At 41.1% G+C, this 17,341-nt stretch overlaps 2 protein-coding genes across 3 annotated transcripts in view; one reads left to right on the plus strand and one right to left on the minus strand.

Moving 5' to 3' along the window:
- Positions 1 to 17,341, plus strand: part of LOC112144307 (tripartite motif-containing protein 16-like) — a gene marked incomplete in the record, with an annotated part of 1,074,856 nt that overhangs the window by 104,781 nt on the left and 952,734 nt on the right.
- The window catches only part of basp1 (brain abundant, membrane attached signal protein 1), a 55,151-nt gene continuing 47,784 nt past the window's right edge, over positions 9,975 to 17,341 (minus strand). The window contains exons 1-2 of one of the 2 annotated variants that reach the window (XM_024268909.2): positions 16,337 to 16,487; positions 9,975 to 12,609 (exon numbers count right to left, since the gene is read on the minus strand). In XM_024268909.2, the coding sequence (XP_024124677.1) occupies positions 11,956 to 12,600 (645 nt within the window). In that variant the 5' untranslated portion in view covers positions 12,601 to 12,609; positions 16,337 to 16,487 and the 3' untranslated portion in view covers positions 9,975 to 11,955. Of the gene's footprint in view, positions 12,610 to 16,336; positions 16,488 to 17,341 lie in introns of those variants that run through there. The other variant, XM_024268908.2, reaches the window with a different exon arrangement.

Consider the following 17,341-nt stretch of genomic DNA (forward strand, 5'->3'; position numbering starts at 1 on the left):
AAATTGGTGGTGAAAAAAAATATAAAGAGAATTAAAAATAAATGTAAATCACCAAACAGCAGTTTTATAATTAAAAACATCGAAGTCCAACACAATTAAGAGGTCAACATAAGTTTTATAACAGATAATTTAAAATATCGGGAGAACGCAAAAGACAACTCACCAGCAGGCGCCGCTCATTCCAACTGAGGAAGGAGGGGCTGCTGCACGTGCTAAAGGGAGGGTGTGTCGCACCAATTACCTTCCCTGAGCAACAGGTAACAAGGTGGAACTAAAATTACTAAAACAATTGCAATATTGAATAAATATACAATGCAATGTTACACTGTTTTAACCCAAAATAAAAATCAGTTTAAAATTAAATACTCACTGTAAATAAAGTTTTGAGAATGTTCATTCTAAAAAAAAGAAAAAAAATCAACTCACTACACATGTACTAATTAAAATTGCTTCAACATCAATAAATACAACCAGAGTGAATTCAGATATAAGATGCTCCGGATTATAAGGCATTCTGTGGTTATTTGAAAAAAATATTAAGTCTTTTAAGTGCATCTTATAGTGCAGGAAATGAAGTAACAGCTGTTTATTTCTCAAGAGAAGTCGATTGGATTTTTGCTTCTTGGAACCAGCAGGTTCTGCTTGATTGGAATGTGACGTTCCAGTTCTCATATACAGTCACTTGTACAGACTCATTAAAGAAGTTGCACAGATAAACTAAAACTGCCAGTAGGGGGCGCAGTCAGACGCATATTCTGCATCTGTTGTAAATGAGAATGTAAGGAAAGAAAGAGAAACAGTTTGGTTTTGACAGAGATTGATTACAGTGAAAGCTGCAGTAAAAACAACTGCATAATGTTCACGTCTGAAGTCACTTCATGAGCTTAGTGTCATAAATCCAAGTCAGATTATTTCACTTGAGTCTACATCTCATCTGTTCTTTGTATAAAAAGGTTATTAAAAAAAAGCATGTTAATTAGACCAACTTTTGTTCTGAGCTAAATAAACATCTGGTTTTCTTTTAACCACCTGACTTTACACTGACGAGAGCATTAACGCTGGCAGAGACAGACGCAGGAAGAATCTGCGCCTGCATGTTCCAGGGTCACATCTGAACTGCGCTCACACAGCTGTTGCTTGAAAATTAGGATCCAGAGTTGTGGGTTAATAGGCGGTCAGTGATCAGTGTTGTGTGTTTAACATCCCAGCTGCTTCTCCAAAGCTTATGTAAGGGTTAAAAAAGACATGGCCGGTGCAGATGAATGCACTTCCTGCACACTGGTGTATGTGTGAGTCACAGAAATGTGTCTTCTTTTGCTTAATTGATCACTTTTTCCTTGTGCTTGTATGTGTTTTGTGGCTCTTGTGCCTGTTGCTAGGCAAACCAACAGCTCCAACACGTCTATAGCCAATGGTGATGGTCCAGGAAACATCTGGACCAATGAGACGGCTCAGAGTCCTCATAAACCAATTTTTTTAAGAAGGCTGTTGTATTTTTCAATGCGTTCAATGCATTTTCTGAAAGTGCACCTTTCTACCATCGCATTACTCTGTAACACTCATACCTCCGTCTGTTCTATTGAACCTGGCAGATGTGCGATCACTGCATGCAAAGACACGAGGAAACATCTTTTGATATTTTTCCTCGCATTGCGCCGTCACTATTCATTTCAGTCGTCCTGGTTCCTTCAGAGGGAAACAAGAATTTGAGCTAAACCTGCTTTAAATATTCAACATATTATGTAAGATCATGCAAGAACCAGGGAGGGTGGGTTATTAGTGGGGAGGGGGACATGCCAAACAATGAATATTTGACGAAGGCCTCACGCTTCAATGCTTTTTTTTTACTGCATTCAGCTTTCACTTTGGTTTCATGGGAGTCGAAGAGTCACTGCTGAGAATGTTAGAAGCGAGAAACTAACTATCTGCTACTAGTTCTTTGAGGTCACTTCAGATTTGTCCCTCACCACATGCTCCCACTTACAGATCCTTTCAGTTTTGTTGGGTCTGTACTTGCTTTGTGATGTTTGGTGGCGTTAAATAATTTTTAAGTATTGGGATTTTACAGAACCTGACCACCGTCTTCAAATGTTGGATTTGACCAAAGTCTTAAAATGGACTGAACACGTTTGGTTCGCTTAAAGTGAACCAGAGTTCATTTCCTTCGATAAACCGGAACACATTTTCAGTCAGAATTCACCCAAACAGACCCTGTTCTGGGACCAGGAACCACTCTTTGGCCCATCTTTTGGGGTGGTTTTGGTTTGTTGAATTATTGGACCAAAACGGCCACTGTAACCAGGCATTATGGGATGTAGCGGAGGAAGGATGAGACACAGCAACTCATTGAATTGTGGTTGCATGAATGCAGGCTCATTAAAATAACTTTTAACATGATACACATTGCCTCACACTGTTTTCTTGACAATCTATATATCATAAACACTTTCTCAGAAAGCGTCTTGCAGCATGGCTCAGTCGTCCCAAAGTAGAAGTCAAAAGTGTTGTTGTACCTGACCTTAAGAGAGATGCTGAAAATGGGTCAGTGAAACATAGAGTTTGAATCTGTGAACTATCCCAACAAGGACTGCAAAGCGTAGGACTTCTATTATTCTTTTTCTCGTTGCTTTGTCTCATCCCCGTAATTCCTGCCCAATGACTGAAGAGATCTTCAGTCGAGTGCTTTTAATTTTTTTAAGTTTTGGTTTGAAACAGAAATGTCCAGTTGACCGCAGTCTGAATATGAACCAAGCAAAAAGTTCAGGGTTTGATCAGGACCAAATGACTTTTCCAGTCTAAATACTGGTTAAGTGTTGAACTTCTGCAGCTTCCCAGGATCCTGGAGTTGGATCTTCTGAATAAAAGGGAGAATTGTTGTCTTTTTAGTTGAGCTTTCTTGTTTTTGTTTTTTTTCATGTCTTAGAATTTCTGTTTCTTAGTTGTGATTTTGAATAGTCAATTCTCCTTTTCTGTAACTTTTTTAACAGTTTAGAGTAGGGCACTCTTTTTTCTTTCTTGTTTTATGTATTTTTCAGTTTAGTTTTAAGTTCCTATCAGGTTTATGTTCATTCATAAAACATTTGGTTCCTGCCACAAACCTGATCTTTGATTCTGGGTTCTGCACCACTTCTGACAACGGCTGACATCTTGCACAAGGGTTGAATTGTTTCTGCATTGACTTAGAACAAAAAATAACCTCTGTCTCATGTTGCAACAGTTGACATGTCACAAAACAAAGGAAAAGCACAAAGCCAAGCCACGTCTTGAACTATATGAAGCGAAGAGTCTGTCTTGCTCCCACATCTGTGGGTGAATCTGTGCCCAAGATGAAGGCGATACAGCCTATAGGCTGAAACAAGGATGAGATCAAGACAATGACAAGCCAAGATCAACATGGGGCCAAGAACAAGACGGTTGGAGTGACAACGCCTGGCATCTTGGGTTGTGACATTCAAAAAAGAACAATGAAAACAAAATACAAAAGACAAAGAAGAGCAGATCTGTAGGAATTGGCAAAAAAGACAAATCCGTAAGGATTTATCGAGGCTTTAAAGATCAAATAGATTTGATCTTTAACCCTTTTACACCAAAGCTTTAGTTCCGGTGTTGAAATTCTTTCAACTACTGTAACTCTTCAACTGCATAGCCAATTAACCAAATCCGAGCAAAGAGTTTTAAGGGAAACTAGCATTTTCTTAAAATGGGAAATTGTTTTTGACTTCTGACAGAATCTTGTATGATTTCCTTTAAAAGTAATAGAGACCCTGTGACAGGGTTATCCCAGTGTAACTCTGGACAGCTACTAACCATTGTTGTGCTGCATAAGATTATATGTTCTTTAAAATCATAAAAGATCAGAATTTTTAGCAGAGTTTTGGTTAGTATTTAAAACCTGAAGGCCTCCTCTAGTCAACAGGGATGTAAAAAATGTGACATACCTGCAGTTTTTTTTAATAAAATTAACTAATCTGAATAAATAAAATGCTAATTTAGTAACCCTTACTTAATATATATATATATATATATAAGCGGCTGGGTGGCGCAGTGGGCTAAGTGAAGGGCTGGCAACGCAGAAGCCCTGGGTTCGATTCCCAGGGTTGTCCACTGATCCCCACCCAGATTGGGTCCTTAGGCAAGACCCTTGACGCTGCTGCCTAACTGGGTCCCTGTGCCCCTCAAGTACAGGGTTGTGTCAGGAAGGGCATCCGGCGTAAAAACTCTGCCAAATCACTGATGCGAAACAGTTAACAGCCCATATATATATATATGGGCTGCACGGTGGCGCAGTGGTTAGCGCTCTCGCCTCACAGTGAGAAGGCCCCGGTTCGAATCCCAGCTGGGACCTTTCTGTGTGGAGTTTGCATGTTCTCCCCGTGCATGCGTGGGTTTTCACCGGGGACTCCGGCTTCCTCCCACCGTCCAAAAACATGCTTCATAGGTTGATTGGTGACTCTAAATTGCCCCTAGGTGTGAATGTGAGAGTGACTGAGTGTGTGAATGAGGCCCTGCGACAGACTGGCGACCTGTCCAGGGTGAACCCCGCCTTCGCCCGAAAGTAGCCGGGTTAGGCTCCGGCACCCCAGCGACCCCAAAAGGGAAGAAGCGGCCAAGACGATGGATGGATATATGTATATATATATTTTTCTTCTTTATCCAAAGGGCCACTAGGGGTAAAAGAGCCACATGTGTCTCTGGAGCCGCAGGTTGTCGACCCCTCCTATACATCAAAAGATGATCTGAGTGGATCTTTACTTTGAGCTTTTCTGTGGTCAAATAAACCAGTCCTGAAAAAAATCAAAGCTAAATAACCCAAATAACAGCAGGTGAACATTCAAACAAACCCTTTGTGACAGGCATTCAGAGGACGCACAAAAAGAATCAGCAGTAAAGTCCTGATGGCTTCCTGACCGTTAACCCTCCACCTGTCAGAAGGATCCTCCACAGAGCTTCACTCACATCTATAGCCCCATCTCTCTGTCTGTCTGCGATCTTCCTTCACAACACCAGAGGACAGGGACAGACCTGATCAAACAAGGACGGGGTGCTTTGAGAGTAGATGTTCAAAGTCTTCAAGGGAAAGGAGGACACCCCAATCAGAGAAGCCATCAGATTGTTGATATGAGAACAGAAACGGCCTGGGCTGTGAGACACAGGTGAACACAAACATTTGGATGTCCCTGTAACTCCAGGAGGAACCGTTCCTTCTATGCCCTGCAGAGAACCGATGGTCCCTGTTTGGTAAGAAAAGAAAACTCTGTTCTTTGTATTTCCTCAACAATAGCTTGTTCCAGAACTCCACCAGTTCAGATGAAAATGATGGCTCATTCTGGTGACAGCATTGTGCTTCTGTAATCACCGCCTGTCTGCAGCTTTTGTTCTGGAACTTCACAAGAACCAAATGAAGGACTTGATTTGACAGAAGAAGCAGGCTAAGACAAAAAGGTGTCTGTTTGATTGTTCCCAGCTGTCAGTGATGCAGCTCCGCAGCGTGTCGTTCAGCGTGGACTCACCGGCCTGCCTTTATGGAGCTCCGTGCAAACAGGGATCATGATGAAGGTTCTCATGTTGCTTAGAAACCAGTTTCATCTTCTCACCAAGGATTCCGGGGTGTCAGCGCCAGAGTTCAGAAGGTTTCAGTCAGGTATTTAAAGTGGTTTGTCTACTTGTTCCTGCATTTTTAAGTCAAGTGATGGTTCTGACCGGGCTACTGCATGTTCTCGATTGTGTCTTCTTCTTTCCCAAAGTCTGCTGTCTTTGACTGAGTCGTCATGATTCTGCCTGATGCCAACCTTGACATGGTAAACAATGGGTTTTCTCCAGGTGCTCTGGTTTCCTCCCACAGTCCAAAAACATGCTTCATAGGTTAACAAAGGGACCTTGATGCTATGGTCATGGATACCAGAGCTACTGTGCTATAAGGATGCATCTGCAGAATCTTTAAAGTTAGCTACCACTGCTCGATTTTTTGAAGAGTCAATGCAGATGGCGGCAGTAAGGTGGCCATCAGACGTCGGGGATGATGTTATTAAAATGGGTGGTAGCCTAATCAAAAGCAAGCGGCAGTTCTAATTGAACGATGTGCAAATATCTAGGGACAGCGGCCGTCCATATCAAGTTCCACCGGCTGCCCGGTAGCCCACAGGTACATATAAAGTGGGCCATTCTGCACCACTGGTCACTGGCAACCAGATTTTGAGCACACCTAAAAATCTACATTTTTAAACAACACATCTCCTATGCAAGAAAGCACAATGTTCTGTCTTCTTCGTATTCTTCTCAGCACTGACTGCGAATTGTCAGTACACAGCTGTGGTGCTATCAATGCCATGCGGAGTTTTGTGCAGCATCACAAACTTCAGTCCAACTTCAGTTCATTTGGACCCACAGTGGCCAGGATCGGCAGATTAAGGTCTGGTCCTACCCTGTCCATGTCAAAAGCCCTCATTTAGTACCCGCGCTATTACCATACAATTTCCAACAATCGGACGGGGCAGTGGGACGGCAGCAGGAGGGTAGGGGGGCGGCTGGGGACCTTGGACACCCTCCTGTCTATCAGTTATTGAACTGCTGCCTTCCTGCCACCACTCGACCTCCAAATGTGCCTGAGTGGCCGCTGACCAATGTCAAAATATCATCCAGTCATTGTAAAATTTATCTTTTTCTTAAAACCTCTGCAACTGCCGCGCAACTAGTGGTGGGGAAAAAAATAGATTTATGGATGCATTGATATCATCCATAAACAATTCTGAATCGTTTCATACATCTTACACAATAGATAATCAAAAACTGTGTATGATTTAAAGTAAAAGTAACAAGCAGAACTAAACGTGAAATGTTTTTCATTCTGACATGTTTGAAGAGCACACAAACATGGCTGACCTTCCAGATCACGCCAACTTCACTTAATGGAATCATTTCATAATCAAGTCCTCTTGAATTGAATTAAAACCAAATCATGAGGTTCTTAAAAATTCCTACCTCTTCTTGCAGTATATAAAAATCTGACTGCCACCTCCTGATTACAAATGTTGCCGTACGGCCATCTGACAAATTTGCTGAAAAACTTACATTTAGGTCTCCGCGCGGTGATGTTTTGGAATACGTGACCATGGCCTTAGATGTGAATGTGAGTGTGTGGTTATCTGTCTCTGTTTTCCTGTAATGGACTGCCAAACTAAGTAGTGCCTCACCTTCACCCCACATCAGCTGGATAGGCTCCAGCCACCTTATGACCCAGAATGTTCAGAAAGCGAACAGAGGGGTGGATGCTCTGTCCATGTGCACTCTGTGGATTCTTCTTGTCCCTTATCTAACCCCTCTGAGGTGGACGTCATTAATGAGTTACTAATGCCATTAAAACAACATGAATCTCACCGTTTAGATGAAGTTGATGATTTACCGCCCTCCCTCTGTGTGACCAGAGAAGAAAGAGGAACAGATCAATCAGTGCTGTTTGAATGGACCGGTTCGCATTTGTCCTTGTTCTTTTCTCCCATCAATACCTCTTTAATACATGATGAAGGTGGAAAACTACAGGAGCTCAGAGGGAGCATGGAGTCAGAGTGTGAGTCAATCTGATATCTGGCACAGATGGAGGGTCCAAGGCCACATCTCCTGATGATTGTCAAGCAAATGGAAAAGCAATAATCCCACTTTAGTTATTCAGTCTGAACTTGAAATATTTACTGTACTAATGGTTACTATGTCAACAAATGACAAAGAATAATCATCTTCTTCTAGTTTTTGATTTAAATTACTGTTTAAAGGCAAAAGTAAATGGATCCAGGCCAGTTTATTAGGATATATTCAGAATGGAGACATTTGGTTCACTAAAGTGAACCAGAGTTCATTTTTACCCAATAATTTGGAAGGAATTTTCAGTCTGAATACACCCAAGCAGACCCTGGTCCAGGACCAGGTACCGTTCTCTGACCCATTCAAGGGTCTCGGTTCTTTTCCAATCAGACTAAGTTCTGGTTTGCTCTGAAAGTAACATCTTTGGGTCAAAACAGAAAAGTCCAATTGAAAGACGATCTGAATACAGACCAAACACAAGGTTCAGGACTCAGTCAGAACCAAATTAAGCAAACTCAGTCCGGACCAACTGACCTTTCCAGTATAAATGGTTAACCCCTAGTTAACCATCCCTCTTCACTCTAGTGTTAAAATAGCTCACGATTTTGACAGAAATGAAACTATATAGTTAGTTATTTTGATTTTTCAAACAATATTGTGCTCAGCAGGAACATGGTCCTTTAACTCATGCAAGTATTAAATGTTAACCTTTAACTGCATCAATAAATGTGTTGCAACAACCAACATTATTCTTCAATTTTTCAAATTTTTGAAGGTTTGGATATTTGGGAATTCATGTCTGGCGAGAACTGTAAAAAGAAAGTGGTCCGTTTAAAAATATTCTGTAAAGCGTCTTCAAGGGTCATCTGTGTGAAACTATACAGGAGTTTTAGAAGAAGAACAGTCATGTATGGTGGCAGTAGTGTGATGATGTGGGATTGTTTGCCGTAATTGATTAAAAATGTTAATGAACTTGACAATGTAGCCAGAAATTCCTGATAATGTCCTCCACCCGTCTGTCCAGGATTGTGATGCTGAGGTGAAGCGGTCAATGTCTGATTGAAGGATTGCAGGTTTGGTTCCCACCTTACCTACCAATATGTTGAAGTGTCCTTGGGCAAGACACTAAACCTCCTCCAGTGGCTCCAGTGTTGGGCAGCAAAGCAACTTTCAATGTGTGAATGCAAGTGAGTGTAAAGCACTTTGGGCCCTAAACCAAGACCGAAAAGCGCTATAATAGGTAAGTATACGCCATTATACAAACTCATCAGAAAGTGAATTCTACAAGTTTGGGTTCATTTCACTGTAAAAATCTCTATTCATGATTATGAGTAACTGTACTGCGGTTTTATTCCTTTAATATTAAGTTTTCTTTTTTTTTTATCCATGCATTCATTTATGTCTGAAATGAGTTTGACATAAGCGTGATTTTTTTGTTGTATTATTTGTAGTTATACGCTTCGCTTCGGATTGTTTAGGCCTCCACATCGTGCATTTTTTTTCATAATGCACACTTTGTCAGGCATTATCCCTCATTTAATGCTCGAAATAAAGCAAATCAAAAGTCTCAACTTGAATTTGAGATTGTTTTCTGATAAAAATGCTCAAAGACTAAATTCTTTCTATACATTCAAAAATAAGAACCCTTAAACATTCTGAATATTGCAGCCATTGATCACAACAAAGAAGATTATTGGGTTTCAGATGTCGCTTCATTTACTGAGTGAACCTTGTCTGCTTGGAGGATGTTTTATGTTTGAAATATATCACAACTGTTTCAGGATTGCACGGTGGTGTAGTGGCTAGCGCTCTCGCCTCACAGTGAGAAGGACCTGCTGGAATTCCAGTTAGAATCTTTCTTTGGGGAGTTTTGATCTTCTCCCCGTGAATGCGTGGGTTTTCTTCAGAGCACTTTGGTTCCTCCCACAGTCCAAATATATGCTTCATAGGTTAATTGGTGACTCTAAATTGTCCTTCGGTGTGCATTTGGTGTGTTTGTGGCCCTGCAACGGTCTAGCGCCTACATTCAACAGCAGCTGGGATAGGCTCCAGGATGGAAGGGTGCTGAAGATGGATGTCTGTGAATCGCTGTTCAATATTTGAATTATTTTCCATCTAACCCCTCTGTCTCAACCAGGTTCGTAACACCCTCAAAAAACATTTTTTGTTGCCTCAGCTGATACCTTATTAACACTTAATTTCAATATTCATGGAATTTTGACTTTTGACCATTTTTATCTGGCTATATTTGAATTCTCCTTAAAACTGAATGTGCCTGTGTCCCTTATGGATGGGATGCAGCATCTGAATCTTTGTTGGTCATTTTAGGATGCAGTTCTTATGGATTGAAGTCGTTTTTTTGTTCATAAATAAAAAATAAAGCTGACATACACAAGAACAACAGTTTCTTACATTTTATTACTGTTGCACCATTTATACAAGTACATATAATTTTGAATGCATCAATTTCCATATCATCTTTTCTGTTTATTTGAACAAACGTGTTGTGTGGAAATAGCGGTGGTGAGACATGGAATGAAAATATCAACTGTAGTTTCCATGGATACAAACTGAGAAATTATTATTTACTTTTTTTTTTTTTTTTTTTACATTTTTTTCTCCACTTGACCAAAAAGACAGGACGACAGGTTCACCCAACCACAGACATGCAATTTACCGAGTCAAGAGAGGAAGAAAAACTGAACGGAGAGACACACGGCGCTCCTCCGGTGATGCTCTGTTGGTTTCTGCTACGGTTTGACGAGTGCTGGGAGGAAGACGCCGTGAGTCAGATGGATGGATGGATGGAGGGATGACATGACCACACGTATCTCTGCACTGATGCAAAGGTGGTTAGAGGACAGTTGGTCTGGAATGGAAATCGACTCTCCCTCAGAGTGAACCAGATTAGGGGAAAAGAACCATATTTCATACCACTTTAAAGCAGGTTTGCTGCAGATGTTGACCTTTATGCTTAACTTTTTTATTTTCTCCAACGCACGATTCCGCCAACTCCAATTTAGATATTTTTAGAATCCCAAATGCAAAGCAAACACTTTCTCTTTCTTTCACCGTTTTTCTATGTAATTTCTGCAGAGTGAGGGGAAATGCTGAAAGGCAGAGTGTCAAACTCCAGGCCTCAAGGGCCGTCCTACTGCTAGTTCTCCAAAAACCAGCCTTATATGCTGATGATTACCTGGATCAGGTGTGTTTGGTCAATAAGGAGCTTCAATGGCAGGTTGGTTGGAAAACATGTGGGACACCGCCACTTAAGGTCTGGAGTTTGAAACCCCTGACCTAAAGGGAGGTGGGGGGCAAACTCTTTAGTCTTAGAAACTGAAGGGGCTCTGACCTGGACCGAGCAGCACCAACACATGCTTCAACAGGCACCAGGCTACAACGTTCCTGGTCCTGAAGTCCGTCTGTTCACTCGCCTTCACAAATAAGAATCCTCTACCAAAGCCTCGGATGTCTAAAACCACGACTTAGTCCCAAAACAAGATGCTTGTGTTTCGGTTTCTCGATTCAGGGCAGGATTTGACTCTTTCCTCCAAAACACAAACCGCAGAGTGAGGATGATCAGGAGGTATCTGGGTGCTGGTTCTGTTCACCATCTCATGATCTGCTCTCTAAGAACATTTCTAAGACCTTTCCAGCTAAGCGTTTTATAGGTTCCATCCGTATTACAAATGTTTAAAAAAACCACTAGAATATATCTAAGGGTTCCAGTACAAAACGTAGAAGTCTATCTGAAAAATTCCATACGACTGGAGAACATCTAAGAGTGTTTTGCTTTGCCGAAAAAGACGATTTTGATCCCGAAACGTCTAAGAAAAGCCTCAACTTCCTCCACTGAAATAAACACGTTTCTTCTCTGTTTCTAGAGTTTCCAAAAGGAGGCAAAGAGGTGTTTGGATAGAAAAAAATGGTAAATGAGAAAACAACTCTCTAGAGGAGGAGGAGGGGTGGATGAAGCAGAGCTGAAGAGTGGACTGATGTACGTCCAGCTGGTACTTAGACCCCTCGACCGTCCTCAACCGTGGACATCCGAGGAGCGGGGGAGGGGGAGTGTGGGGCTGAAATGGGGACCTGGGCCGAGGTTCGGTGAGGATGACGAAGGTGGGATGGCCAACACAGACTCGTATCAAAGTTCAAATACTACAGCAGAAAAAATAGAATAAAACATAACAATAATAATAGCAATAATCTTCTGCAGTGGCTCCAGTCCTCAACAAATCATCGTCGTCATCATTACAATTATTATTATTATTGTTATTATCGTAATATTGGCGGGCTAGTAAATTTCATCTTGTTTTTTTTTATCTTCGTGGTTGCTGAGTTAGGTAATTTATTTCTTCATTTCCGAAAAGAAGCTGTCCATTAATCTTGAACTGCTACGGTTTGATCCTTGCTTGGTGCCTCTGTGGCGTTCGCTTCCTTGGCCGGGGGTTCGGCGGCTGGTGTTGAGCTAGGCGCAGCGGCGGCGGCATCCTTTGCTGGGGCAGGAGCCGCCGGCGCCTCCGTGGGTTTGGACTCGGCAGCTGGAGGCTCAGCTTTGGCTGCTGGTGCTGCGGGGGCCTCAGTCTTTTTGGCGTTGGCCTCACCTTTGCTCTCCGCCGCCGGGGCGGGCGCCGCAGCTTTGGGCTCGGGCTCCTTGGCAGCGGGGGCTGACTCTTTGGCCGGGGCTGCAGCGGCTGGTTTCTCCTCGGTTTTGGCGGGCTCTGCTGACTTGGGGGCCTCGGTTTTCGGCTCAGCGTTGGCAGCAGGTTTTTCAGACTCCTTTGCGGCGGGTGTCGCATTCTTTTCCCCGTCTTTTGCCGCAGCGGCATCGGCAGCGGGTGGCTCCTTGGCTGCCGTGTCGTTCACTGCCTCCTTGGTGTCGGTAGCTGCTGAGGCCTCATCTTTCTTGTCCTTCGGTGCTTCGCTCTCCTCGGCAGAGGCGCCCTCTGCTTTGGCGTCCTTGTCTTTGGACTTCTCATCATTGACACTGTATCCCTTCTTCTTTTTGCTGAGCTTTCCTCCCATTTTGGATCTCTGAAAGAGAAAAAGAAACTTTGGGTCAAACAGGCGCCAACTGGCTTGGACTGAAGTTTGTGAAAAACAAACAGTTTAGGAGTCTCGTCAAATTTACCTGACCCTACTACTAGAAAACCTGACTTACAAAAAGGACTTGTAAGTAATTGAGTATAAAAAAAAGTATCCACAGAGTAGATCACAAATCATTATTGCGATATCAGTCTAAGCAATATGTGTATCGCAAAAGATGACGTCCACTGCAAAATTACACGTGTCATCGCAATATTGATCACTAACATCGCATATTGCAGGTTTTCTTTACACTGTCCAGCCCTAATCCAAAACTCAGAAAGAAACTAAATGCTTCGACTGCGACCAAAAACCAAAGTCTAACTTCTCAAAAATTTGATGTTATGTTTCCAAACACAGCATAAAGACCATCAGAGAGAATTCTTACGTATCGATTGAGCAGAAACTATTTCTAAAATGTAAGTTCTCAACATTTTAGAAGCTTCTACAAAAGATTAAAAAGACCAACATAAAGTATTCTAAATTTACTTTTTTTGAGAAATCTTCCAATCAGGTCATGGTTATACAGCCTTGATATCACCTATAAAATCTACTGGAATTAAATCAGCCTCTAATGTCTACAAGTCAAACATTCACAAAAGACCAGTAAGAAACACCAAACTCTTGCAAACGACAACAGTCTTTACATCCATTTCTGAAGAAAAGCCAAGTTTATTCTTTACTTTAAACATAAACTTTCAATTTAGCAAGCAATAACATAAAGATTTCAGTAGGGAACAGCCAAAAGTCTTGACACCAGAACAGCCCAACGGGAACTTTTTGTGTTACTCAACACTTCCCAGAACTTTTTCTGTTCGTCTTTTTTTTATTTTCGACTTTGCTAGAATATCAAGCTCAGCAAAGAGAATTGACTTCCTGTCCAAGGTCACTTTCTGACTCCATCTATCAATAATTGGCTTTCTTCAATCTTTTTTTTATAACTGTGTATCTGACAGCCCCATCAGTGAAATATTGATTGAAGTAATCTTTAATAAAAACTCCAAAAAAACAACCAACATAAACAACGCAGCAATATTTATCAGCATGCAGATACATGGAACAAATCCAGTATTGAAATTCTTATTGAAACTGATACAAATAATAGATTATTACATTTTTAGTGTGGTGTAATTACCTAAAGAAGTTTAGAGACTTTGAGCATCTTTCATATTTACTGCTTAAGGGCTCTTCATGCATTTTCCAGATTTAGGTCCCAGAGGCCAAACGTATCAATTTACAACACCAATAAATATCAAATTATCAGCAAATCTTCACAAAGGAGTTCATACCCAACAAAGCAAACAAATCTGCAAGGTCACAGCAAACCCTGAAGGCCGTCTGCAGGCCCTCAACCTGGATCCATGTTCCCCAAACACGAGTGGAACCCACAGATTCCTGGCTCAGCTTCTGAGCTGGAGACCTTTGAGCAGAGAGATCACCATCTGTCCTCCTCGCAGGAACACGGTGCAGTCTGACTGTGATGCTGATGTACACACAACAAACACACGACAAATCGGCCATGCTGAGCGCAAAATCTCACAGTCTTTGGTTTTTACTGTTTGATCCTACAACACTTTATTCCTTAACCAGTTCAAAAGGGTTTTATAAAACTGATACACAAAAATACATGTTATTACATAGATGTTTATCAATCAGCAAAAAAACTTCTGAATTTTTATGAATATATCACAAGCCAAGAATCACATATTGAAATACTAATAAATCTGAGAAGGAACCACTGTGATCATGTTTTTGTCACGCGTCTATCTCAACTATGATGATAAACGGATTCTGGGTCAAACTCTGAAGTCGACTTTATTACCATAAACGTCTATGGATACGAGGTCTGTGGTCTCCAGTTTGGATTTTGTTGGTGATACTTCCTTTGTTCTTATCATGTTCTGTTCCCATCAGTCACACCAGCTTTAGGTTGTTCACAGCTGTCTTCATTGTGTTAATGATACATAAATTATTGTATTTAAGGTTTTCAGTTATTCACTGTCCGATCCTCTGCTTTGTTATTTTTATGTTATTCATTTGGTTTTGTTATGTCTAAGTTTAGTAAATGTTCAAGTTCCTGGCACTAAGTCAAGTCTGATCTCCTGCATTTTAGATTCTACTCCACCACTTTCTGACAAACCGTCCTTTAAGACCAGGAAAGTCTTTAGACTTGAACTACAAACTTAATTTGACCCTTTTTAAGCTCTTATTTTGTACTTTCTTTTAACATCTACCATGTGATCAGTGACTTTGTCCGCCTGTGTTCGTTCACACTGGAGATGAAACACACCAGAGTTCACTTGCAAGTGAATCAAGCTTTCATGATTTATGTGTATAGATTTACTTATTTATTTTCATTCTTGGGTTTCTTTGTAGTCTGGCTGTGACTCTGTCTGTTCACGATCCTGTTGAGCTGTCACAGCAGCCTGCACTTTGCTGAGTAACAGCATTGCACTTAAGTAGCTCTCTGTTTTCAGTGTCGGCTTGTGTTTTACTGAAGTTCTATTCCGTTTAAGTACTTTGAGTTTAGTAGTTTTGGCTGTATACTTTACCCCACTACACCTGGTGAGTAATTGTTGGTAAATTTTTGATATCTTCACTCCAGTTCTTCCTGCATCTGGGATCTCCCCTTCCATCCCAACCGTGACTGAAGCCCCTAATTTTCAGTCAGAAGCTCAACTTCTTTCACTCCAAAGCAAATTATCATTATTTTATAGGGACTTTAGAAAATTGACTGTATGAATACAGGAAAGTTTTTCTTAAATGATTGATAAAAGAACAAATTGTCACAACTTTAAGTTTCTCACCTTTTTCTAACAAGTGTGATTGCTTTTATTTTTATTTTATTTTTACATATTTTTGTTAAAATTAATTGAATATACATAAAAAATCAGTTATATTTTTTGCTAACAACAGCAAAACTAATCCTTTATTCTGCTACGTCACCCACACCACCCAACTGGTGTTTTAATTTTAACCTCTTCATTCCAAATACCACCAATTTGCAGCATACAATTTAATCCAGGACTTTACTTAATTCAACATCACCTTGAACGGAAAAGAGCTACAATTTTTTTTTTTTACATTTTTGGACAAAAGTCAGACATGAAGGGGTTAGTGATAAGTTTGAAACAAGTTTGTTCTGCTCTTTAAATCCCACTTCAGTTATCTTTTGATCTATTTTAAAATTGTTCCTAGTGTGTTTTTATTAGGATTTTTCCATTTTTAGCCTAAATCAAAAACCTGTTTTTTCATAGGTGATAGTTTCAGGAGAGCTGCATTTTTTAATCTACTCCTGATTGAGGATTTGAATAAAGAAATACTAAGAAATGCAATTTTAAGCTCAATGTTCTTTATATATATCCTCCACCAGAAAATGACACACACATGTTAAAAACACCACTTCCATCAGAATGAGTCTTCTGATGGAAGTGGTGAAAAAAATTCACAAATTCTCCATCTTCTTTTGGAACCAATAAAAATGTGTCTCTGGTTGATGGCAGTCGGCCTTTTCTCTGAGTAAAAAATGTGTTTCTTCAAATGAAAGTGCAGATTCAGTGATCAATCATCCAGTGCTACCATATTTTACAGTAATTCAGTTGTTGTTTCTGAGTCTGCGGCCTCTCCATGAACCCACATGATGCCTGCTCCCAAACAAATTCTGCGGGCTACTCACAGACGGGCGCTGTGGCTGGAGCAGAGCCGGCGGTGGATCCTCTCAAAATGCTAATCTCCTCGCCGCCACTGAGTGACTTCCTCCACTATCAAGGCGGGACTCCCGTGAGGGTCCGGCGCGCCGTGTCTGCCTCAGCTTTATACCAGCCACAAAGGAGCTCTCATTGCTGCCTCACACCATTTGACTCCCGGCTTGTGCTGCCAGGACAATGACTCACAATCGTATGTGCAGACAAAGGGGGATTGAACAAAAAGGCCGGCTTTTTCACGGCGAGCCGTGTGGTTTGAGTTGTTTGAAGAGCTGGGGCAGGGCCCAGAAAACCTGGAGAAAAGGCTCCCCGCTGCACACAAGCAACTGGCAGGCGGGACCATCGGATGGCAGGAAGGAAGATTACGTAAACTCAGAACAGGAGGTGAAAAATTCATTTATGTCCAGAAAAATGGGAGGAGCTTTCTTAGACTGTATGGTGAGTTGTAGATCCAGTTAACAAGATATCAAGTGTGTCTTCAAGATTTAAAAGCTTCTGAATTTCTTCTGTTGAATTCAGGAAAGCTAAGAAATTGCTCTTGAACCAGATGTCTTTAGGGATTCATTTGGGAAAAATATACGACACCTAATGGTGTTTCTTTGATCTACTGTTCCACCATGAGGAACCATAGAGACATGTTTTAATAGATGTAACGTTTAGCACAATTCAGATTGTAGAATGTCCTATTCTTATGCCTGTTTCTGTGCAAAAATCCTCCCGATTCAGAGTGATAAAAAGAAATTAGTTCAAGATTATTCTGTTGTAATTCCTGATCATCAGGTGGTTTTTAGATTTGGTTGGAATTTGTAAAGTTGACCCATAATTCTGATGTGATTTCAGGATTTAAATCTTTAAGGTCAATACTTCTATTGTCATTTAAGGCAGTACTTCACAACTCCCATGGGACAGTTGGTGTCGAGCCGTGGAAAAAAAAACAAAACACAAATTACGTTTTTTCTGTTTTAGGCTTCAGTTTT

This window comes from Oryzias melastigma, linkage group LG17 (genome assembly GCF_002922805.2).
Source record: "Oryzias melastigma strain HK-1 linkage group LG17, ASM292280v2, whole genome shotgun sequence".
NCBI classification, from domain to species: Eukaryota; Metazoa; Chordata; class Actinopteri; order Beloniformes; family Adrianichthyidae; genus Oryzias; species Oryzias melastigma.